The sequence below is a fragment of the Anomalospiza imberbis genome, chromosome 1 (assembly GCF_031753505.1).
Source record: "Anomalospiza imberbis isolate Cuckoo-Finch-1a 21T00152 chromosome 1, ASM3175350v1, whole genome shotgun sequence".
Classification (NCBI taxonomy): domain Eukaryota; kingdom Metazoa; phylum Chordata; class Aves; order Passeriformes; family Viduidae; genus Anomalospiza; species Anomalospiza imberbis.
This window is the reverse complement of record NC_089681.1, coordinates 100004983-100030869: the sequence shown is the minus strand read 5'-3', so window position 1 is coordinate 100030869 and position 25887 is coordinate 100004983. Positions and strand designations below refer to the sequence as shown.

Here is a 25887-nt window from a genome sequence, read left to right as displayed (position 1 = left end):
TGTATCTTTACTGAAAAAAAATGAGCACAAGGACTGCAACCAGTAATACAGAAAGGAGCAGAAAAAATTCTTGTAATATATAAACCCACTTTAAGACTACACTTAAGGGAGCTGTATCAGCTCACAACTATCATTAACCCGTATTAGCCTAATGCCTACATCTACAAAAAGCAGCAAGGAACCCAAAGGGGAAGGGGTAACAGGGACTTACCTATGAGATACATGCCAATCCAGTCCCCTGCATCCACTTCCTCTTTTATATCCCAGTATATCACTAGGTCCTGCGAATGCCCGATGGAGTAGTAGGAGCTGCTGACCATCAGGGTAGACCGGCTGTCTGAAGTGACGAGGTCTGTGTCGCTGGTAGACCTAGGAATGGTGACCGTCTCATGGGAATTGTTCCTGATGTCCATGTTATGGAACTGGTCAGGGTTATAGCTGTATCTGAGAGGCTCTTTGCACCGGCGCCGATTTTGTGAGTTCCTAGATGGAGATGCCATGGCTGCCAGGCCCAGGAACCTGTTTTGGTACAGATTCTGTGAAGAAAAAAAGAAAGGATAGTATTTACAGTGTTACTAATTTTTCAGTGATATCAGAGCTCAGGAAAAGTAGTAAATTACAGCAAGAAAGTAAAATATCTTTTTCCATTTATCATTGCAAAAAAAGAGACATGAAAAGACGCAGCAAGAACAGTTTGGATTCAACTTCTACTCTGTAACTCTTACCGTGAAAGCAAGTGTAAGAGCAAGCCTTGCACCACCAAGCTCAGCCACAACTGAGCTTGGCAGTGTAAGGAAATTAATAGGAGTTGGCTTCCTCCATTTTAACGCACATATACAGACACAAACACCACTACTACGGAACTGCCAGAGAGCCACCCTCTTTTGACGACACGAGATAGTCTTCTCACTTTTGACACCTGGAGTTAAGTGTTAGCCCCAGTAATTCTTGCTACATTTGCAGAAGAATCCTTCTTAAGGCGCAGTCACTCTGGAGACCATATTTCACCTGGAGAGACCAGTTAGCAGTGAGTAAGAGCTGTTCCTCCCTGCTGGGTATCTGAAGAGTGAGCACCATGAAAACAGAATTAACGCTGCCCAGAAATATAAATACAAAGTAAGCGTTGCAATGTCCCTCTGCAGAGCTGATAGCTTCCAATGCTATAGCTCTGATCTGGTTTTTGCAGCAGATTGTGAGATACTAAGCACTCCCCGCTCACGTAGGAATTTATGAATGCACCAGACAATTAATGACAATTAAGAAGGTTACTGCAGAGTAGTCATCATCCTAGAAGTTGAAAATTATTTTAATTTCAACCTTGCCCTCCTCAAGGCAAGCTGAGTGACTTTTACAAAACGTGTCTCAATGCACAAGTTAAGAGCTTTCGTGAGATGGCAGATGGAGAATGCTTAAGTTATGACTGGGTTGAATTCTGATGTGAAGACATTCTCTGATACTGATCAAAATACTAGTTATTCCTGAATTCCGTACTGCTTGTTTTTCCATTTTGCATCCTAGCTTTCCCTCTTCTCTCCCTGCAGCTCTGCTATTTCAATCACTCAGCTTTTCATTATTCATTAGCCTTCCATTATCTGTCTGTTGCCAGCTATGCTGTCAAGTCTGTTAGATACAAAACCAGACAGCATTCCAGTATGCAATGAAATGCTTTTCACATGATCAGAAGTCAAATCGTCCTTTTGAACTCAAACAAATTAAATGGCAGAAAATCATAGCTCCTTTGTCCAGCCAAGCAGTTATTTAACAGAGGCTTTATGACGGTTGTGGCAGCACAGAAGAACAGTAAGTCCTGAAAAAAACCCCAAATATTTTCTTTATTAATACTGGTTTTGGAGGAACAATTAAGCAACCTCTTATTATATCTTAGGATTCTGTTGCACAAAAACTGTACAGAGAGCAAAAAAATCAGCTGGCATGTTTGCACCCCTAGAATATGCTGTCACTTTGCAAACACTGCCTGACAACGCTTAAAATCCACTGACCCAAATCCTCACTTAGTGCATTGAACAGGGTTTATAAGCAAAAATAGCTCTGGTAGGAATGCCACACATTATAAGAAGTGCTGCAAGACTGAAGCTAATAATGCAAAAGATATTTTTTCCTCTAATAGAGGGGGAGGGGAGGGGAGGGGAGGGGAAGGGGAAGGGGAAGGGGAAGGGGAAGGGGAAGGGGAAGGGGAAGGGGAAGGGGAAGGGGAAGGGGAAGGGTATTGTGTTGCATTTGCTGTGCATCTCATTCTGTCTTTTTTGCTGCTTCTTTTCTTGCATTCATTCACTGTTTGGAAAGAGAGTTCACAGTATAAAGACCAAAATTCCATGTAAACAGAAAATGTATCTTTTTTAATCAAGAAACATGCTGTGAACATTTTCTAATCTGGGATGCACAAGCAGGCACACAAACTATCACGCTCTAGTCAGTAAATTAAAATTGTTGGTAGTTTCTGTCACTTGGCAAAGAAGGCATTTGCTGTCACAAAAGTATCTGAGATAACTAGAACTGGTTTTATAATTGTGAGATATCAGTGTAACGAACTTAAAGCTCACTCTTTGGATTAGTCTGTATCATTAACATGGGTTCCTTTGCTCACTGCACTACCCAAAAGCTACTTCAGTTCAAAGGCAGACATTTTATTTCTGGTGACAAATTACTCCAGGGAGTAGTGGTTCTGCAAATACTTTCATTTTTGAATGTTAATGGATGTAGAGTATTAATTAACTGCATACCTTAAAATTAAATTAGACTTTAACATTTTTTTCAGCTCCAGCATGACTTTAAGCAGGTTTAATAAAAATGGTATATTTATCACTTTGTTTGAATTCTGTAAGTTCCTGCTTTCCTGTATGTTGATGTCAATGGAACAAATAGCATAATTTTAAACCCAGAAGGCCAAATTCTCTGTAAATACAAGTCTCTTGTATTTCCAGAAAATCCCCAAACTGAAAAAAACCCAAAATGAATGAAGTAGTCACACATAATTATCAGGATTAAATAATGGCATCAACATACAAGCAAGGCTGCATGAGTAAGTAGAAAAGAGGTTAGGTACAATAGTTATTCCACATTTTATTACCAGCTTTTCATGTTTTCTATGTAACTATCTAAAGCCCCCAAGCCCTGGTGATAGAGTCCCAGTCATGGTGAGACAGCTTAAAAAACTGCAAAGACATCCTCTTGATGTCTTGTAAAAGCCATCTGATCTGTCATGGATACATAATATATTTTAAAAATTATGTCTCTTTTAGGGGTGTGAGATTAGTATTTACTCAATCCTCTTGCAGTGATGTGTACACTACACACACTACACTAAACAGTCATTTCTAATATAGAGTGTAAATTATAAAGCGAGAACAAAGAAAGGCCAAATGTTGGTTGTCAAAAAAGACCTCTTCATTCCTGCTTCAAAACAATGATTCTACAACTGCTTCTACAGTCAGTCCTTGTAGGGGGGTTTCCACCCAGAGACACTCTGCACAAAATGACCACCTAGGCTTCACTTTCCCACTCACTCCCCCCACCGCTCATTTTCAAAGAGCTCTGGAAAGCTTTGTCTCTAAAGATCTACCAGCTACATGAAAAGTCCTACCCAAAATCAGATATTTGGAGGATTATCTGTGAGCAGCAGTTTGACTCTTATTTATCTCACTTATTCCATCCAATGCAAACCAATACCAGAAAAAATAATTGAAGGGGTTTTTTTCCCCTCCAATATAAATCCAACTGCAATACTAACAGGGAAAGTAGGAAGGAGCAGCCTACAGGAAATAACAGATGAAATCTGACTGTAAAGAAAACTGCCTTCAAAAATATAAACATAGAAAACCTGTAATCAGCAAATACCAAGACAAAAAATTTCACAGTTTCTTCCCACATTCTTTCCCTTTCGCACTCACACCTCTCTCCTTTCCCAATTGCTGTCAGGCATTCAGAAAGCACAGAACTGTTGTCACCGGTGCCTTTTCCTTCGCTACCCGAAAAAAATGCACCATCAATGGTACTTGTCTCTCTCTTTGAGACAAGAATAATCCTCTGGCTGAGAGGCTTCACACCACTATTGCTACCTGAATTTCACCACAGGATTTAGAGCTGCCATGGAAGTGTCCCATAGAAGTGTTTAATGTCCCCTGGAAGGGTTTAATGTTAGGGATATTTTTTTTCATTTAGGTGTATTTGAAATCATGCTAGAAAAGTCCATGATGTTTTAGCAAAAAGAGATAGATCTCAGCTAAACATCTGCAAGGATCCAGCTTTGTTCTCTGTTCAGACAATTAAGAGCTTTCTTCCAGAAACTTGGACTGATACCATTTACCTCTGATTGCTGGAAGATGGATTTGTGCAGGTCAGGATGGTGATACAATGGACTTTTACTGGTCATACCAGAGACAGAATATGATTGAAACACAACCCATCACTGGAGCCCTGGCAGATGAAGAAATTGAAGAGAACAAGGTGAGAATATGAGCAACCATGACAGCGGGCTCAAAGTAGTCACTCAGATGTCTGCAAGCATCACTGCAACCCAAATTTCAAGGGCAACTGCTGAGAAAGACAATGAGATAGCTTTCTGTGATGGGAAGCTTGGGACACAGTGCATTTATCCATCAGAAAATTTAATATGCCAGTAGTCAAGTCTGATATCATAGGCAAATCAGATGTAGAGTCAGTCCACCAGAAATTAAGGCTCTCCTGATAAGCTTTTAGCTGTCATTTGCAAAGCTTATGTGTTTTTTTAAAGACAAGAAGGAGCTAAGACTGATTTAAAAGTAAAAAATTAGGGCAGTCTGGTGAAAGTGATAAATTACCTCAGCAGAACTCTTCGGACCAGCTTTCAAGAAGGTAAGAGCATGTGTGCCAACAAGGATATTATATTAACAGTAAGTTAGTACAACTGTCAGGAAGTACTTAATAACAGTAAATAAGTTGGTAACAGCCTGCATGAGAGATGTGGTAAGCTGGATGAGAGAAAACCTGAAAAGATTTAGAAAACCATTGTCATAGCCCAGGTTTGAATACCCAGGGTGAAATCCTGAGGCTGGGCCAGAAAGACAAGTAGGAAAACAATAGTGCCTACAGTCATCAAAAAATGATGTGATGGGAATCTGCAAGCCAGAGCTTTGAGGAAGACCTTTAACTTGAAGGCGAGGCTGCTGAAAGGGCTTTCAGCATGTAAAACCGTTTTATTAGAGCTTATATTAGAATTGGGTAAGTTCTGAAGGACAGGAAAATCACCTCTGTTGCTTGGAAGAGTAAAAGAATTGGGTGAAAGCAAAAGTATATGATAATGAATCTTGCTGCTACTCCTTAGTGGGCAGGACTTTCCCCTCCAGCCTTACTCTCAACTCAGCAATGTGAAGTCTTTCCTCAGAGCAAACTCTCTCACTTTCCATAGCCCTGAATACTTATTGCAGGATCTGCTTCTTGCTCTTCCCAGGAAACTTCTCAACTTCACACCAACTGCAGGCCTGCTCTGGACGCCTCTCTTCCTCATCTGCTCTCCCCACCCATAGACCTGAGGGCCCCTTAGCCACCACCACTCAGCTGCTTTCAGGGAAATTATGCTATCCCTCCATCAAACTCAGAGGCATGAAAAGGCAAATGAAGTATTCTGATTTCTTCCATTCTGCCTGGGGACAGTCCTCAACACAGCACATGGTACCTGCACAGCAAATTTAACCATGAGAACATTTGCATTTTCCATCACTGCAGGCATAATACAAAATGCAAGGCAATGCAGAGCTAAGAAAGAACACAGTTCAAAAGTAAGCTGTAATCAAGGCTACAGCTTCAGCTATCGTAACAACCTCCCATCAACCTACTGCCACCTATCTCATTTATTTATCATCCTGTTAGAAAAAAATCCCTTTGAACAGTTGAATTTTGGAAGAATTGTTAATACAATGCTTTAAAAAAAACGGATTTTTAAAGCATTGCTTCTACTACAGCCAAATCCAGTAAACAAGGGCATAGAGTGAAAAATGCTATACAAAGTCTTCTCCATACAATCTAGTACTTGACTTGCTGTAAACATAAAACCCAACATAAATGCCATGAAGCCAAAGGAATTGGAGAGCACAGGGAACTTTTTAGCATCGGTCCATTTATTTTAGAGGCACAGGAATGGCTTCTTAGCATTCCAAAGGAATTTTTTAATAGCCCAAGGTAGTTGCAGGCTTACATGGTCTACTGACACCCTTTCCCCTGAAAGATATTACAGAGCACATAGAAAAAACTGCTGTTCTTGGGAAAGCTGAAAACATTTCAGAGGAGTGCATGCCATAGAAAACTAGAGAACATTAAGAGTATTTGTCTCAATATTGCACCTCTATGGCACTATATATATATATATATGTACACACACACACACATACACACATATTTATATATATGCCTATAATGACCACTAATCAAAAATCAAAGCCATTATACATCAGCAGCAGGGCAAATGGCTGTTATTAGGCAGTTCATTTTTCCATTTTCTGACCTTTGTGCCTTTCCAGTCCAGCTGTAGTGCTATGTTAATGTATCCTCTTATATTTAACTTTGCTTCAGTGATGTGCAAATCAGTGCACAAATTAGAATCAAAATGAAAGAGCTGGCCTGAAGGTCAGCCTAGCAAGGTTTGGTGCTGGTGAGTGGGATTGATTCCTGATTCAGGCCTATTAGTCATAAAGCAGAAAAAAGTGGCAGCACAGTAATGAGGGTACTTTTAGCATCTACAGAGCAAACAAACAAGAGCAGTCCATATTTTCTAAGAGCACTTAAATAATCTCCTGGGGACAAGAAGATAGAAGCTGGAATATGGGGCAGTGATTGGAGGGAAATTCTCAGGGTTCAGAAAAAGGAAGAAAATTAATAATGTTTTTTTTTCTTCTCTGTGTGAAAGTACTACAAAAAACTAGTGTCTGATGAACCCAAGAGAGCGTGCTAAAAGACATACATATCACATTAAGATTTGTACTCCTGTAAGTATATAAACCAAACAATCTTCTGAAAAACAACAACAACAAAAAGATATTTTCTCAGTTTTACATGAGTTGACACCAAATTTCTCCACTTTATGTCTAACTAAGAGCAATTAACAATCTTACGTTCAAGACATTTGCACTGAGTCAGTAATAATCCACTCACAGTTCACTACATAAAGCGCTAGGAAGTTTATGCAGTTGAATGCAACTAAGTACAAAAATAATTTCTTATTTTCTGTTAAAACGGTAGCAGCAAAAACAGTCTTGCCTCAGCAGTTTAGCACAGCAGGGGATGAGAAACAGCCATCAGACTTACCCGTTACAGAAAAAAGATCTGAAAACACTGCCAACATTTTTAAAGGACATATTCAAGTACACAAAAACAGGTAAATATTCAATATGGCCTGAATATAAAATCTCAAAAAGATAATTATAAGGGAATTAGAAAAGGGTCAACATGAAAATACCTTTAATCAAGACAACATTACACAGCTTCACTCTGTTCTTTTCACACTACAAAATGAAAGAAATAAGCTTAGATCTGCTCATATGCTACAGTCAAATACTCCAAAGTCTACAATGCTCACCTTTGTTCATGCTTTATGATGCACATAATAGGAAATGTGTATCTTTTACTTGGTTGGTTTTAACCACCAGAAGCAGGCAGAAAAGTCTGCAGCAGTTCCAGACAGAGGAAGGACAGTGACTACCTCTCAACAGGTGCAAGATGGAGCATTTGTACATAGCACAACCCACCCCCTCTTACCATCCTCATGTCCACAAAGGTCAGTGTGGACTATGCCAAATTCACAGATACACAAGTCCTTGTGACTGTGGTGCCAAAGACTAAAAACCTCCATTCTTCATCATTTCAAACCCAAGAACAATATTTATGGACAACAATCATGGCAGGAAGAAATCCAAATATTCTGTAGCAGGCACTAGTATTATTTTAATCCACCTTTTAAAGTAAATTAAGCATCACTCTAAGAAGAGGGTTGTCTCAAAAAGCCTGTGTGTCCCACACTGGTCTGTTTAAGAATCACTGCCATGTTTATGAGGTCCACTGGAAAGTGAGACTCTGGTGGTCTCCCAGGAATGGTACTTAGTCCAAGGGGCTTTCAGGAAGGAGGAGGTTAAGAACAGGGATGCTTTTCTCTGTTACAGGCTAAAAACACTGCTGCTCTTCTCTGAGGTGATCCACTGATACCCCTACTGAGAAGCCCTGACCATGCTGGATGTCCTGTTTCAGGTTCTGCACAGCACATAATAACAGACATAGCTTACCTGATGGATTTTTATAACCAGTTGCTTTGGTTCTTCAAGTACTTCGTCCATGAAAAAGATCAATGTCTACAGAGGTCTAGATTCATTCAGTTGAAATTCTGAGTACTTAAGTCACCCAATTTAGGAATGCAAGACTCCCTGAGTACTCAGAGGGAAGGGACAAGTGCTTCATGAAAATTACTGAGACTCAGGTAAGGCTTTCCCAGGCAGAATTCAGCTTCACCTCTCTTTATCCCTTTTTAAGGAGTCAGTGACTGTTGGGATCCTAGGTCAGACATGTTAGGTTAGGTAGGAAGGAGTCAGACCTCTCAAGCTGTAAAATTTTGTATTCTATAAAAGTAAGTGGGAAAAGTACTCCTGAGGGCAGCAGAAAATGTGTTTTCTCAGTACATTAAGGGATGCAAAATAGAATCATAAGGGAAATTAAGAAAACATAGCTCAACTACTACCTGATTACCTAAGAATAGTCTGATTTTCTAGACAACTGCAAAATTGCAGACTAGAAGGTACATCCAGAGAAAGAGTACAGAAAATAAAATACTTAGTACAGTATATGCACTCTATGTACAGCTCTTTTAAAAAATGTAGTACCAGTAAATGTAGCAGAGGTTTACAGGAAAAGCTGTGAAGACATTCTGCACAACTGAAGGGACTAACAATGAAATTATATAGAGTAAATATGAGTTGCAGACAGATATCCAGTAATGTACACTGTTTCCCAGAACTGTCATGTACAGTAATTTCTCAGTCATTGCTCAGAAGCAGTCTGAGATTTCCTATATCTCTCCCCCAAAGTTCAGCAACTGGAGGAGTCTTTTTGTGGAAAGCACTCTTAATTTCTTATGTTACATGAGAGTTATAAAAATCCTACCATTCTCTACCATGAAGAATGCATTACACCTTAGACTAAGACAACTGTTTTGCTAGAACACAAGCCTTGTGTGATATCTGTAGTGTATATTGCTACCAGACACAAGAAGAAAAGACTTGTCTAATGTATTATACAGGTGTCAGGCATAGCTTATTATGCATACAATATACACACAAAAAAGAGGCGACTGAAAACAACTAAGCACAGATCTCAAAAGATAAGTTTTTAATATTAACCTCCTTTCACACACAAGTATAAATCTTTGCATATGAAAGGTTAGTGTGTGTATGTATCAAAGGATTTATTGTGCAGACCTATACATGTAGCATTCCCACCACTCATGCTTCTCTTTTGGCCTAGACACTCCTGTGCAGTACAAGTGCATCCATATATACCACATTTATCACCATGACATGTAAAACTTCTGTTGACTCTGTGAGTGTTATCCTCTGAAAGAGCTGTGTGCACTTTCCCTCCTACCTCCCTCTATTCCAAGCTGTTGGCAATGATCCTGTTCCTCTGTACCATGTCTCTCACATCACAGCCCATGCCATAGCCATATTCCAGGTGACCATGCACCTTCTTCTCCTCCCCATCCCTTTTTATTCTCAAGGCCGATCTCCCCTTCCTCACTTGTCAATACCACTGTCCCAACACTTGTAGGTAGGAAGGGACAGGACACACAGCATCACTTGCTGTACCAGCTATAAAATAGGCATTAACTCATGGGAACAATAAACATACAAAACCCAGGAGGGCTAGAAGGAGGCACTTTTCACTCATGGTTCTTTGGCTGACCCCCACTCCACAGCAAAGAGAACATTAAAAATGTCCTATTTCATTCAGCGCTGCTAGACTGTCATGCTTCGTACCTCCATCTGTATTTCTTTAAGAGTGTAAGTGTCTTGAAGTGTCAGTCTCTTAGCCTCCTCAGGCAGTGAGGCAGGTAGGTACCATTAGCAGTCTGTCAAGTATTAATGCCTGTATCAACCATTCCTTTAATCTACAAACAACAACAAACCATTGCAATAAACCAGTCTTTCAACCAGATACCAGCTTCAGAGTATGCCCCCAGTTCCATCATCTCCCCTTCAATGTGGCCTGAATTATTCCCTGACATTTTAAAATTAATTGGCTACAGAGCTCCTGTTATTACCATATTACCTCCAGAAAACTACAGAAATGCCATCCACTTGAGTGTGCTTGATCCTGCTTACAATAAAGTTAAAGGCAACACTTCCCTTGATTTCAATGGGAACAAAGTGACTTTGTAAAGCAAAGGAAAACCCATATAGCTGCCAACAGCTGCAGCTAACAAGGACTAACCCAGACCTGGAAAATAACGAGTTCATATTTTAACTAAAACATTTTAAATGTTTTCATGCATGAACAACCTATTCTGTTGGAAAATACATCACAAAACACGTAGAGCAGCAAGGTGCATTTTGAAATACAGATCACAGTAACTACTCTTAGAATGAGATGTCAAAACCTAAAAACAAACGTAATTTGATAGAAATAATTTAAGATATAACTAGTTTTAGACCATGATATCAGACTGGTTTTTTTTTCTATGCAATTATTAGAATAAACATTTTTCATTTTTTCTAAAGAAAACTGGAACATACTGGAACATGAGACACTGAAGCCTAGTCATCATTACTGCACATTTTCTGTCACATTTTCTGTCAGTGGATGTCAGTGAAAATGACAGAATTAACACTTCTTGCAAGTACTAAGAGTTTGAATTCCACGTTTAAGTATGCTTATTCTTAATAGATTGTTTCCTAATGTATGCACACTTATGGGGAGACTGTGACAACAAAATAGCTGAAGTTTGTTTTTAAAGAAACATCTATTATGACCAACATTTTGAGGATCAAGATTCCCTAATTTACACTGAAGAACAGTAAAGAAAAACTGACTCTTGCTAAATAATGGCACAGATCCAATAATTTATTATTGAAAATAATTCTGATACAACTAAAAACTTAATACTAGTGATTTTGAACCTACAAGACATAGTTTAAAGGGTGAGATGTCTCTGTTCCTGGACAGGAAAAACTAAGACAAGTATTTTCAAACCAGATGGCTACTTACTGCTTCATCATTATTAAAAGTTGCTTATGTTTTGATTGTATAAATCATAATAAGCTGCTACTATAACTGTATTCATAAGAAAGTATAAAAAAAAAAAAGGGGAAACTATGACTGAAGAAAAGTAGTAGTTCTGGTATTACAACCTCTAGTTGAGGAACAAGATACAGATTTTACAAAAAAGAATACATGGTGGCTTTATCTAGGGCCCAAAAAAATCATACATGAGAGAATAGAAGCTGCATTCAGGGACTCTGTTTTCATCTATGTTGCCGTAAGACAAATCTAAGCCACATATCTATGGTTTCCTGGGCAAATGCTAGCCAATGCTAGATGAAATGCAGACTGGTAGTTTCCCCCTGGAAAACAATTACAGGTATAAAGTGGATTTTCAAAGCAGAAACCGCCCATAACAACTGGAGCAGTCTAGTTCAAGCAGATGAAGAAGAGCAAACTGGTCCAGGTTCCACCAACCAAATAGAAACATAGAAGAGAGACAAGCCCTGTGACTATAATCTCCAAAAATTCCTGGAGTTGCACATAGAGAGGGGCAAGCCTTGTGGTGACTGTATGATTTCTGAACTCCACCCATACTGAGTTGGCTGCCAGTACACCTCCAACACAATAATTAAATGTTACTATGGGGTATCACACAATCATATGTAGAGGCCTGTACATCTGCTTACATTATTGCATGGGGTTTCAATTTACTTCTTTCCTCTTTTACTCCAGTTCAAAAGGGTTTCTAGTCCCATGTTCAAAAGGTCTTGAGAGAGTTTTCAAAGAAGAAGAACATCTGCGAGGGTGATGGGAAATATCCTATTTCACTCGTTCACAGACAAAAGCATGACAATGGTTCTGAATGAAGGTTTAAACAATAGTTTCATTTCGTTCTATTGAGGACCATTAGTTAGATTTAACACTTTTTTGCTCCCATTGAATCCTCACAGAAGAAAAGTAATTACAGTTTTTAATACTGCACTTAAAGTAAGGCCCAAAGGAGAAATATCTTTACCTATTTTTCTGGTAACAAATCCCCTGTCAAGAGAGTGTCCTAAATTCATCAAGGATTAGGTTTTAGGGCCCAATGAAAGTCTCCAGTTTCATTAATGAGTATTTATAGAAGCCTGCACAAGTAAGCCAGTTGGAAAACTGTTCACTTCTGCAGGCCTTAAACCTGAGTTCAGGAAGAAAGACTGAGACACACACATCGCCCTGCAACAAGGCTGTGGCCACGTGAGCAGCCACGGCCTGCTTGGGTACCTCGGCAAGGGATTCAGTTCTGTTCTCCTATGGACAACAAGAACTTCCTGATGTCCCATTTGGCACACAAATCAATGAAATATGCTTTGGTCTACAGATGCTACTTTAAACTGATGATATTACTTGCTAGATGAAATGCCATTCAATTTAAACCTAGGCAGTAAAACTGGAATGTTAGAGATGCTAAAACTTGACCAGTGAACAGGCATTTCCATTAGGGGTTCTGAAGGAGTGTAGGAGTTAATCTGTGTGTGTACATTGGGTTTGTGTGACCAAGTTTTGGTAGCAAGGGACTACAGGGCAACTTCTGTGAGCAGCTGCCAGAGGCTTCCCCAATGTCCCATGGAGACAGTGCCAGCTGGCTCCAAGAGGGGTCCACCTCTGTGTTGCAGTAAGGTAGAAAATTTATAAAGAAAGGACTCATAAGATCAGGCCTGCTCTCCTAATATCAGTGACTAGCCTGTCATTTCTTCTAAGGGAAGCTAGCACTTTGCAAGTTCCCATGTGAAAGCAATCCTGGTGTAAGCAGCTCATTGACATAACAATCTATTCCTAGGTGAAAAACATTTCAGCACGAGACAACAAGAGGGGTGAAAAAAAGTATGTCAAACAATCATGCAAAACCCAAGATCAATGAAGGAGGGGAAGTAAGTGCTTCAAGCATCAGAGCAGAGATTTCCCTGAAGCCTGGGATGAAGACTATGGTGAGGCAGCTGTGTCCTGGAAACACCTGGAGGCCCACAGTGAAGAAGAGATCCACCTGCTGCCCAAGGAGGACCCCAAGCCAAAGCAGATGGATGCCTGAAGAAGGCTGTGACCCCATGGGAAGGCCACACTGGAGCAGGCTCCTGGTAGGAACTGAAGATCCATGGAGAGAAGAACCCACCACTGTAGCAGGTTTGCTGGCAGGACCTGTGACCCAGCAGGGAACCCGTACTGGAGCAGTCTGTGAACTGCACACTGTGGGAAGAACTCACATTGGAGAAGTCTGGAGAACTGTCTCCTGTGGGAGGGACCCCACAGGAGACTCCTTGCTGGTGCAAGGTAAGGAGTCCTCCCCCTGGGAGTGGAGAGTGGCAGAAAAAAACAAGTGAAGAACTGGCCACAACACCAGGGGAAGAAGGTGTTTTTTAATATTTGGCTTTATTTCTCATTACCCTACTCTGATTTGAATGCTAATAATTTAATTTCTATGAGTCAAGTCTGATTTTCCCTTGACAGTAATGGGTGAGTGATCTCTCTCTCCCCTGTTCTTATATCAACACACAAGCCTTTTTGTTACATTTTCTCTCCCCTTGTCCAGCTGAGGAGGGGAATGATGAGAGCAACTCTGCTGGGCGCCTGATGTCCAGTCAGAGTCAGCCCACCACAGTGTAAGACCTTTAAACAGACAAAGACACTAATTTAACAAATTTATCACTTGTAACACATTAGCATAATAGTCACATACTAATGTTTCTGGTACTTTTTCTCTCAGTATTAGTGATAAATTGATTGCTGTAACCTTTAACCAGAAGCTAAATGTTTGCATTAAAGACATTCAGGTCTGATTCCAAAAGTATTCCTGGAAATAAAAACAAACAGCTCCATTAGCAGTGGAATTAATACAGCTGATTTCCAGCAGAGCTCTATGCTTCATCACCAAACCTTTACTGAAGTCCCAGCTTTTTCCTGTCCATTTCAATGCAAAAAACCCACCTAAGGCAAAGATAATGATACTTTGCCATCTGCTTAAGCAGGTGAGAAATTACTCTACCTGTCTTTCCTCCAGTCCCAACCTTGGGTCTCTCTCCTCTTCCCAGCCCCCAAGGCCTGTAGGAACCTAATTATCTCAAAGACTCCTTTCTGTTTCACTTGAAATTAGCCAATGGCTTCAGAAGTAATTAGGTAAGAGACTGACAGACAGAAAGGGCAACCAGAAGTCTGATCATCCCGGGGAGGTAGGCTATTAAAAAAACTATACATAGCCTCCACCAACTGAATTGATTACTCACACGAGGGAATTTCCTCCTGTGTAGAAGTCTGCAGAAATAGGTGTTATGTTATTTCAAAGGCCATTAGAAACATACAACATAAATCCAATCAAAGTCACTTTAATGGGAACAGGACCTGATCAAATATGCAACACAACACTACTACCTCTCCAGCTCCCTTCTTGCTAATTAGTATTTTGTCATACAGAGTTCAGTGTGTTCTCATCCTCATGGAAAATTTTAGTTACAAATGAAACAAAACATGCTTATATTTTCTGTATGGATTTTGTGACAGATTTCCAGCTTACTAGTAAAACTAGTGTGAATTTCTTCTCCTACGTTGAATGCGGCATCAAGTGCATAATTTTTCTTCAAGAGCCAAAGAAATTAATAGAGGTGAAAACTCAGTGTCATGAAAAAAAGGACTAATTTAAAATGCAAAGTACGAAAAAAAAAAATCTCACATTTTTCATTTTTTAATTCCCAATTCAATTTAAAGTATATATTCACATAAAGAGTCAGAGATAATGTATCTGACACAGCTTTCTTGGTGTATTGTAGAATAATTTTCTTCACTATGCAACTAGTTCTGTAAATGGTTTAATATTAATAAACATTAATTGACTTTAATTAGACTTTTAACATATAGAGGCTCAAAAATTTTTCAGCCAGTTTCTCTGCTTTAAGAGATGGGCCACATTTTGAGAACATATTTGAATTTCCCAGTAAAATCAAAATATTTGTGCATGTCAAAACCAAAGTATATCCACACATCCTGCAAGAGCAAAGTTGCAAAACACTATGGAAACAATGTAGGTTCCCAGTATGGAAAACCTGGAAGTTATAAGCATATTTGCATTTTACAAAAAAAAAAATTATAATGCCTTTTATTTCAGATTTTTTAAAGGTTATGAGTTTTTAGCTGACAACAGCCAGTACAGTAACCAGAAATTTTGAAGTGGCATCAAAACTCCGAGGGCATGCATCGTTTCCAATGTCATCAATTTTATCAAGTATGGATAAAGGCTTGTGCAGGAGGTATGGATCAGTGCAAAAGTGAATTCAGCCAAGGCCTCATCTCACGTGTCTTGGATGCGATGGAAGATGAGGCCTAGGTTGCTTCAAGGTCTGTTAAATTCAACAGGCCTCGAAACAACTTCTGTCCCATACTCCTGTCCCCCTAAATACTTGAAGTTGGATGGAAAGCACCATCTTCACATCTTTTCACTTAGGTGATATAGTGGGCAGAATTGCAATCATCATCAAATTTCCTATTAAGTGCTCCCTTCCTAATAACTTGGATGACAATATTGGTCAGTTGTGCTGTTTTCTAAAGCATGTCTCAATTTCTGGTGGTGCCCTTAAGCACACTTGTGTTTTTCCAAATGTATAGTTATTCCCTTACATTTCTGGCAGATAATAAGCAAGTACAGGGAATTGTTCCTTCAATTAAACTGATGCTGGAAATAGAGACCAACGTAAACAGGAAGAGGGAATCGGGCCAAAAATTAATCTGTTTCTTAATTTCTTCATTAAGATGTAACTGCAATCCCAGCCAATATTGATGTACTCTAATTAAAAAGACATTTAGGAGAGCAAGGGCTCTGGTTCACAGCTCCACCTCTCCTCCAACCACTCTCCCGTATCTTGCAACCATTGCTGGGACCACCAGCACACATCTGAAAGTCTACAGGAAGAGCCAGGGTTTCCTTCATGCTTGCATGGCTAACCACCATCCCTTTTGCACCCAATGATTTTGGTGGATCTGTTGTCTCTTCTACCTATCAGACAAACATATAAGAAAAGTTGCAGAGTTCAAAGCACATTGTTTAGATATTTTGGTTATCACTAGCATTAAAAGAAAGCAGTGCAAAAATATAAGGCACAGATTAAAGCAAAGGGATTAAAAATGCTTTATTTCGGATATGGGGAAATGCTTTGGTCTGGGAAATAACTTTCAGCATAGGTTCTACCAATATGTGCTGTTTTATAAAAAGTAATTCCTATAGCTTATTTGTTATTGTTGTTTTATCCTATATTGTTAGTTTTGCTTGAGAATTACACTGCAAAAGGATATCTGAAATTTTTTTGTCTGTTTAGTCCTAAATAAACCCCAGGTAACAAGTGTACAGTAACAACATTTGGCACAGGAAAATCAGTGGATCTTTTTCCCATAAACAACTCTTTTTATTGAAAGTATGAATTTCATATGTGATAAACTCTAATTAAAGAATAAAATATTGCTGTATGTCTTAATGTAAATACACAGCATTTCACAAAAAGCATATGAGCTATAGTGGTCCCTGATAGACCAAACATAAGGTAAAACTCATATTGGAAATGATTTTTTTAAGTGGTGGATTGGTAACAGCCCTCTTCCCTAATGAAGGACTAAATCCAAAGCAAAAGGTTAATATGCTGTTCTGTGTCTCATCTAAAGAAGACTTTTTCAAAGGCAGAAATTACTTCCAGAGGAGCCACCATGTACTACAGCACTAACATATTTTGTAAATGGGACCTTATTTTTATTGTGTTCTAACATTTTTTTGGCTGTGTTTCTATATTTTCCTTCCAGTTTTTATAGCCTGCATTGAGATTTGAGCACTTAGGACTGAGGGTAACTTTTCTATATTGGTTGTACAGCTAAGGGAGAGAAAACGGTGCTCTGAAATACCAACAGGAGTGTGACTTCACTCTGTTGACTATATAGGGCATATGTAGGGAAACTAATTTAAAGAAATGAAATTAGATACTTAAACACTTCTAAATAGTGTTGAGGCCTCCCCAAGGACTTGGAAGGGTTTTACACTTCTTGTACCCATCAAGTCTTCAAACTGCTTAGAAATACTGGCACTTACTTCCAATGCCTACATTGCAACTCAAAAGCCTATCTGGAAGGACAAGTAAATGCCCTTGCAGGTACCTACTGTTGATTGCCAAATTGTGCATCTGGTTTGATTTCCCTGAAGTAATCCATGCTGAGATTAAAACGAAAAATATTTTTTTTTCTAATAATGGCAATGAAGGAGAAAAAAGTGTCCAGTTGGAAATTTTGTTATTAACTTAGTTCAACATGCTTTCTATACAGGATGAGGAGAGAGGGAAGGTGGGGCAAAGAACTGTGGAAAGACTTCCCAATTTAGGAAATGCTTTTTTCCCTCCATACATAGAGGAGGAGAGTGGTAGAAACTGAACCAAAGCTGCAGTTAAGGAATTTTGTCAATAAAAGATAGGTGATGTGTACAGCACTTTGTGACAGGTGATTGACATCACTTTGGTACATCTGAATACACCTGTCCACACAGATTGAGGACCAAGACTCCTTTATCTTAACCACAAGACCACCCTGAGGAAACAAAGCATCACAGTCAGTTGAATATGCTGCAGCAAGTTTTGTTTACTTCAAATTTACAATTTGTTTACTTCCGGCTGCTACATCAGCTACCTATTCCTGGCAGGATTCTTGGTGGAACGTACTTAACACAACCTCCAGGATCTCCTGTGGTGTTGTATGTAAGGGTCCAGATTTGTTAAAGATACTTAGCTAGCTGTGAGAGATCCATTTAAAACTTGGGAAAATCATCACCACATATGAATTTGAGAATTCTGCAAATACATTCCTTCTGATGCACAAGTAAAATACAGTTTTGCTTATAAGTTAAACAGGTATTATGCACTCTGCTTTAATAAAACATACCCTATTCTCAATCTTTTTCATACATGGCCTTCCTTTTAAACCTTTTCACTTGAGCAAAAGATGCAATCCTACCATAATCTGCATAATCTTTGGGGACATGGGGGAGATATTTCATTTAGTTTGTTGGTTTTCTTTTTTTTCAGAGTAATAAAAGAAACTGCCGAATACTTCTGATTATGTACTTACCTGATGCAATAGCTGCAAAATTCAAATGATTGTCATATGAAATGTCAGCCTGTGAACAGTTTTCATAAACTAGGACATTCAAGGATTATTCTTCACCGAAGAGTCTTTCTGTGATTCTTCATCACATCCTGTGAGTCTATATGCATGTAGAATACCACTAAGCTTGCAGCTAGACAGAGGTGAAAGGAGTGCTGTTGGACATACACAAAGATTCTCAGTTGTCACCATCAAGAGACTTCATGTATTTCCTCAGCAATTACAGCACTGCTTAATTTGCACAGAGGCTGAAATGCCTCCCCAGCAGAACTGCTCATGCCTGAGGCTCTCACTGGCTACTGTGAAGTGCAGAACTTTAAACAGGAAGGATATGTCCTCATGAAACTGGAAGATCATAATGCCCTATAACATACATGGCTGTTTCACTGAACTCTTCCTCTTCACAGAATTCAAGTTATTTGGATGATTAATAAGAAAGGAAAATATAGAAGCAAATACTCAAACAAAAGCCCCAGCCATATCAACATGTCAGTGACAAAAATAACACTAGATAAACTTCAATGCACGTTCTGGCTCTCTTTGATAACATGTAATAATTGAGAAGACCAAGCTGTGCAGAAAGATGCAAACAGCAGCAGTGGGTTACGCATGCACATAATCTCACAGGTTCCTCTAGTCAGTGATTAGTGCCACAGTCATACATCCCTGCATCTCACACATTAGTGTCTACCGTGATGGCTGATTTGTGTGTCGTGATGACTCAGAATTAATTCACAGTTAGAAGCTGCAGGTTTCAGAAAATGCCTTGTGAAGGTGAGTGGTTGATGCGTTCTGTGCTTTGCCTAGACATGGATATGTGCAACTGCAGTGTTACAATTGCCTGCTGCTCCCAGGACCTCCTTGCTAGGATTGCATAATCACCACATCTTCATTCTGTAAGAATTCTTGGGCTGGTCACAGAAAACAAACCCAACACCGACATCAGATGGTTGCTTAGCAGGTAACAAAAGAAGAAAAAAAAACCTTAAACAATGAAAGATCACTTCAAATGAAGCTTGATTGGGCATATTCTTGAAAAGGTGCTCAAATTACCTGAACCACTTTGATCTTAAACATGGACCGGGGGCAGCTGCAACGAGCTCCAAGCTTTGGCACATTCCATTATATGAATGGTAATGAATTTATAATGGAATGGTATGGATGGTTTTTATAATCAGAAAAACACACTGACCTTAACACTACACAGGTGGAGCAGCATAATGACCCGCCAATTGTAAGCGCATCAATTCCTGGGGAAAAGTTCAATGAGGTTAACTCAGCATGTATCCCACAACCAACATAAGCGACATTTAAAAATATTGTTTTTTCCACCAAAGCCTTTGACAACATTTTATTAATTGATTTGTCTCACTGTTCAGTATCGAGTGTACCTTACCCATGTTAACAGCACAGTACATTACGTTCCAGTAGAGCTGGACGTTGTCAATGCACTTCAGTGCTGAAATACACGTGTTTTAAAAACTAAGAATGATGTTAAGTAAAATAAACTTTTTAAACTGTGTAAGATTAAGCATAATATCCATTTAACTTAGGAAGAAACTGAAAGAAAACAAAATCTTTCTACAGCGGAGTTTCATTGCAAAATCCTCACATTGAATGAGCTTAGATGGGCACCAGCTGACCAGTATTTCCTCTTCCTATCAATTTATTGAGAAACATGGATATTGCAGGGACCAGCCACAAAGGAAGTAAATCTCAGCGTACCATTCTGAAGCTGACCAGATATCCAGTTTGAGTAGCCCAATATATAGTTTGAATAGTTCAAGATTAGACTGCAAAACTCTGAACAAGATCACGCTTCTTTATTCAGGCCTCAAACAGTTTTGAAACATCCACATGTTACAAAACTATGTAGAGTCAAACAAGGAAACAAAGAGAGAAACTTAAGTCTGAATCAGGAAGAGCCAATCAGCAAGGACAGAAGGCTTTTCGAACATGAAGTAATAAAACTTTAAAATACAATTAAAAAAACCAAAAGACATCCACAATTCAGCAACATTCACGATGCCTATACTTCGGCTCATTCTCCCTCCTTCTCTTTTGTGATCTGGGCATGCTGATGCTTTATAGCTTCCCTACAGCACTAACAGGGAAAGCCCCTCAGCCACCAGAGAGTTTGATATCCCCATCTCCTCATGTCACACACCTCTGGAGACTGTTGGCCCACACTACTATTCATTCCCACCATCAGTTTCTGCTGTGCACTCATCAATAGCTGAGAAACCTTAAAACAACATGATTGATACCACTGCTAAAATTGTCAATTCATCAAGAGCACAAAAATGAAGAAGAGAAGGAAAAGCTTTGGATTTAGGAAGATTCTTAACTGTTCAGAAATGTTCAGCTGAAAAAAAAATTATAAAACAAAACAATGCCATTTGATTATACTCCCCTGTTATTAAAAGGCTTTCAAAACATGTAATAGCCATAAAATTAGACAAAATAAAAGTACACATTGCTTTGTTATCTCCCTCTGGCTTTCACAAGCCACTAAATCTCATGGACATAATCCATTTTAGTCCCAAATTTACCAACTGCCTGTAGTCTGGTGGCCCTTTGCTTTTAATAAAGAAGTGTATTTACACAGGAAATAAAGCAGGGTTATCCCAAATTTGGGCAAGGAGCCACATCATCTTTAAAGGCAATCTCAGAGAACTTAATCCACACTTTTTTCAGCTGTCTGTTAGAAGCACACACAGCAAAATTCATCCAAATAGCTGAACTGTAAATCCTCTTCTCACAACCAGTCACCATGAATTTTCTACAGCCACACAGAAGCTGGTTTCAGACTCAGTAGCTTTACACATAACAAAAAGTAATAAACTACATTATGCTACATACAGCGGAGACATTCCATTCTTTACTTTCTGTTACTTGGGATAAAAGCACAGGCACAGGTCTCTTCCTAAGCCAGTTCTAATGCAGCTTTCATAAAAAGTTTTATTCTCAAAGGCAATGTGAAAACCCCACAGCTTCACTCTTGCCTCCAGAGCCATCCACAATACACCAGCAGGTTATGCAGAGCAGGGATGCTGTAAGAACACTCCGGAAGGAGGAAGAGCTTCCAGACTTGCACCCCATCTGCCTCCTGCTGTGCCAGACAACACAATTCCAAGGTATTGCAATACATTTTCTCACTCCTCCATCCTCAAAGCATCTCAGCATGACAAACCTCAATTCAAGTCACTCAGTTTGTGAATGGCAAGCAAAAAAAAAAAAAAACAGTGTGTGTACCTATCTAAACTGCCTGGCTCACATATCATGCAAAACCTACAATGAGTCACAGAAAGCATTTTTTGCACAGCAGCAGAAAGTGTTGTGATCCCTTCACACATTTAATCCAAAAAGAATGACATTGCTCAGAGTTTATGGCAAACCTGACAGAAAGCCATGCTGCCAGCACCTCAGCCAGCCAGGAACACCCCATGGGCAGCAAAGCTCAAGTGCCACAAGTGCCACACTGTGGTCAGGGCTCTGTCCCCTGTGCTCTATTCATCCCCTGCTCCAGGACAAGTGGCAGGTGTGCCTGTATGCATTCAGACTTTAATAGGAATAGATAGGAGAAGTGCTATCTTACATATGGATAGATTTACTCAGGGGTACATTTATATTAAATGACGTGCTTCAGAATCGTGATTATAATTGAAGTGCACTTCAGGTAAATTGGAGAGCCTATGATCAGAAAGACTGTCATTGCTCAGATGAACACCATTTTCTGGATTTGTTTGTTGGCTGTCTCTGGTCACCTATGAGTTCCTGTCTTTACATTCAGATAGCACATTTCCTGGGACTTTAGTTCGGGTTTCACATGGTTTTCATACAGCATTTGTACATCTCAGTCCATGACTGGGTCTGCCAGTTGCTATTGCAATGAAAGTCTAAACAGCACTTATTTCATTAAATTCATATGCAAACATATCATTTCAAGGGCCAGGAAAATCAGAAGTATTATGTTTAGAACCTGTGTGATAAAGAGGTGAGAGAAACAGACTAAGGAATACAGGAGAATACAGGAGTTGTGCTCCTTGTTTTGAGACTACTACAGCCTGTGTACACATTCATTTTCTGTCAGGGAACAAGAGTTTGTCAAGAAAATCATCCTCAGCTCAGAGGATGAGTAGTTTCTTCTTAGATCTCCATATGAGATTATCGTGATCCAGAAGAAAAGTAGGGAGAAGAGTCCATTCAGCAGCGGAGTCTTAAGCTATTTCTCCTTCCAGAAACGAAGTAAATTGAAGTTGATTCAATTGATGTTTACTACCTCCCTGATTTCTGTTTTTATCTCTCTCACCTTACCTAACACCTTCTCTTCCCTCACTTGTCATTTAACATTAAGGTTTCTTGCTTGCTATTCAACCCTGATAAGCCCAGCTATCAAGCCTCCTTCCCTTCAGTTTTCTTATCCACCTCCTTAGCTTCTGCTATTATTCCATCTTTTCCTTCTCTCCCTCCACTTTTCATTTCCTTCAGGTTTGTTCCCCTCCCTTCAGAAGCCATTGCTGGTCTCCACAGCTGGTGCTTGATCCTATCTTGCCTTTTAAGTACTCTCTGTGTACCTTGGTTTTTTTCCGTTTATCACACAAGTATATGAATATAATCTTTATGCATGCCATGTCCTGCCTGAAGCAAACTTAAGACTCATATCCTGCTGGTAGCTGCCATCTTGCTTCAAATCCTTTTCTCAAAAACACTTTTTGCAAAGAAAACTCTGATCACAGTAAAGCTGGAATGCAAACAACTAAAATCAGTATCTCTTTTCAATCTCTACATACACACGCATCTGCTTGTACATGTCTACACTTCTAGTGTGTCCTGGCCTCTGGCTGCAGCCCATGCTGCTGCTATACTGCTTCCTCTTAACCCATGGGATAGTTTGTATAGCAATTAACCCAACAGGTCTCCAGCCATGATGTGCAGTACAGGCTAGTAAAAGCAAGAAAATCTATTCAAGCTTCAAAAATTATTTAATTCAGTGCTCAACAGTTTGTTTCCAGAGACAGCAAATATTTGTGCTCAGCATATGACACCACTTGCAACAGGGGCTAATCTGGCATCTGAGAACAGACATCTGCCCAAACTCCTGAGCCACTTCAGACAAGATGGAGCTCCACACACAGCCATGCTAAAAGAACACAGAACATGCTTTTCTGTCAATAAGCAATCCTGTTAACAATAACAGAAGAGTAGGTATGTTTGTACAGCAGATATGCTTTTCTGTCCCTCTGCTGCTTCCCTTCTTTCTTTGTTCGCCCCGACACCATCAGCCTCAATTAAGAGCTACCTGCTGCACAGCTTAAGAACTGTCTTTGCAGTGAAGTGATTGGAACACCACTGAAGAGATCAAAATTACTTTTTTTCTTAAACTTCCACAGATCGATATTTGAAAAGGTTTTCAGTTTTTATAAAGATCAGAGAAAGATAGGTAGTGCCAGTTATTTATGTTAGAAGTGTTTGTTCCTTCTATCTCAACAAGTACAAACATGTACGACAATCTCCTGCATTTTTAAGGTTTGGTAATTACACCTGCCAGCTGAAACTACTAGAGCAGGAAATATATAAAACCCTTAAAATAAATGCATGGTTTTGTGACTGTAAGATAAATACTAGCAAATTCTCATGTGTAAATTAGCTAAATAACTCACAAACCAGCATACAAATTAAACATTTTCTTTCCCCTTCAGAAGATAAAAAGAATACAATATCATTAGAAAAATAATTAATATGTTACTTGAGGATTTTAATTGCCCAGAGACAAACCTCAGTTGCGTTGAAATACGGCTCAAAATCAGAGTTACATCTGTTGTGGAAAACACTCCAGCTTTTTCAAGTAAAGAAGGCAAAATCTTGTACATATTAATAATAAAATGAAAGCTCTGATTGTTTTACACCAAAGGCAAATTAAAAAGATAACAACATCTTCATGCCATTTTCAGGTGGGATCTTCCATTTGCTAATTTGCAAATCTACCACATTGTTCTCAATTTGCAGCCCAGTTTTGGAAATTATCAGATAGTAATGGTCTTGTCTCCAGGCCTCAGCTGGAAGGGAGGGTGAGGGCTGTAGAACTATACCATGAGATAGAGTCTTCTGCCTCATGGGTGCCATGAAAACCAGAATCTGAGGTGGACAAGGAAACCTAAATTCTTGAATTTAGGTTTGAATTCTTGAATTTTTTTTTTTGTTTTGCAATCTAAATTCAAAAGACCTGACCATGAACTTCCCTGTTTCCTACACTGGGTGACAGCAAAGCATGAAGGGTGGAGCCTGAGAGATGTGTCAAGGGGGCTCCACACACGAGTAACCTGCTGGAGTTCAGCTCCACGCAGTCACAACCAGATCCAGCCTCCGCCGGCCAGCTGAGCCACGGACAAGGTGTGTATGTGGGCTCTGAACACAGGGCTGGTGGTGTCAGTTCAGCTCCTTTCAGAACTGGTGTCTGCCTCTTAAAGGAGAAAAGAGCCGTGGCTGGCATTAACTGAGCTTCCATTGGGAAGTTTCATGGGAGAAGGTACCCAACCAGTCCAGGCACTGAGAAAGCTACAAGAGACCAAACCTTGGTGGGTCAGTGAGATGCAGTTCATGTCCCTCCTGTCTGTGGGAATATGCTTTATTCTCCAGGAGTGTGCACAAAGCTTGCTGATGAACTTTTAAATGAATTCTGCAACCATGTAGTGAAGAGGAAGGTTGTTACTGGTAATGCTGACATGGATAAGGACGGCATCGGACACTAAAAGGCAACTGCAACTCTTTAGAGGGCCTACATGCCTGGAGGAGAGATACCAAGAAGGACTGAAGAGTTTCCCTCTTATTACCCACCTGGAACCATCTGAGACTGCCAGTGTGACTCATGACATCATTCAAATACAAAAGAATGTTCTTTTAATTAATAAAAGAAACTGTGTAAAACAACTTCCTAGCACACAGTTGGTAGGTAGTTTGCAAAACTGGTGCAATAAGTATATAATGCCAGACTATATCCACTCAGTTACAGAATCTCAGCATTTGATGGAAGCTCAGTGTGACAAGACAGGCCCTTGCATGTGTCTGAATGTGACTGGAGAGATCAGCAGGCAGAGCAAGGCTAGAGACAAATCTGCTATCACTGCACCAATGTCCAGAGGACTTTGAGAAAAAGAAATCTGTACATCCTATATAACATGGAATTTTATGAGCTAAAATTTTAGGTTTGCATTATTCTTGAAAACTAGTTGGTAGTGAATTTCAAGACCAACTGAGCTCTTCTCTAATAAATAACTTTCAGAAAGGATAAAGTGATAAACAAGCTATGAAAATTTTACCCCTGGTTGAAGTGTGTTTTGTATTCCATATAAACACAGCTAGTGAGTGTATTTAATAGAGGATTCGGGCAGCATGGTTTCAGTGGAACAAGGGGATATGACAGTAAAAGCAGCAATGAGCTATTTTCCTGGTTTGGAAGAGCTCTTATTTGCCTAACTGTGCTTTGGGCTCAGATCC

The 25887-nt window shown here is 39.5% G+C and overlaps 1 protein-coding gene across 7 annotated transcripts in view; it reads right to left on the bottom strand.

The window, feature by feature from the left end:
- HECW1 (HECT, C2 and WW domain containing E3 ubiquitin protein ligase 1) overlaps positions 1-25887 on the bottom strand; it is a 243743-nt gene that overhangs the window by 161288 nt on the left and 56568 nt on the right. For 6 of the 7 annotated variants that reach the window (XM_068202204.1, XM_068202226.1, XM_068202236.1 and 3 more), the window contains exon 2: positions 212-536. In XM_068202204.1, the coding sequence (XP_068058305.1) occupies positions 212-536 (325 nt within the window). Of the gene's footprint in view, positions 1-211; positions 537-19582; positions 19641-25887 lie in introns of all 7 variants that reach the window. The other variant, XM_068202216.1, reaches the window with a different exon arrangement.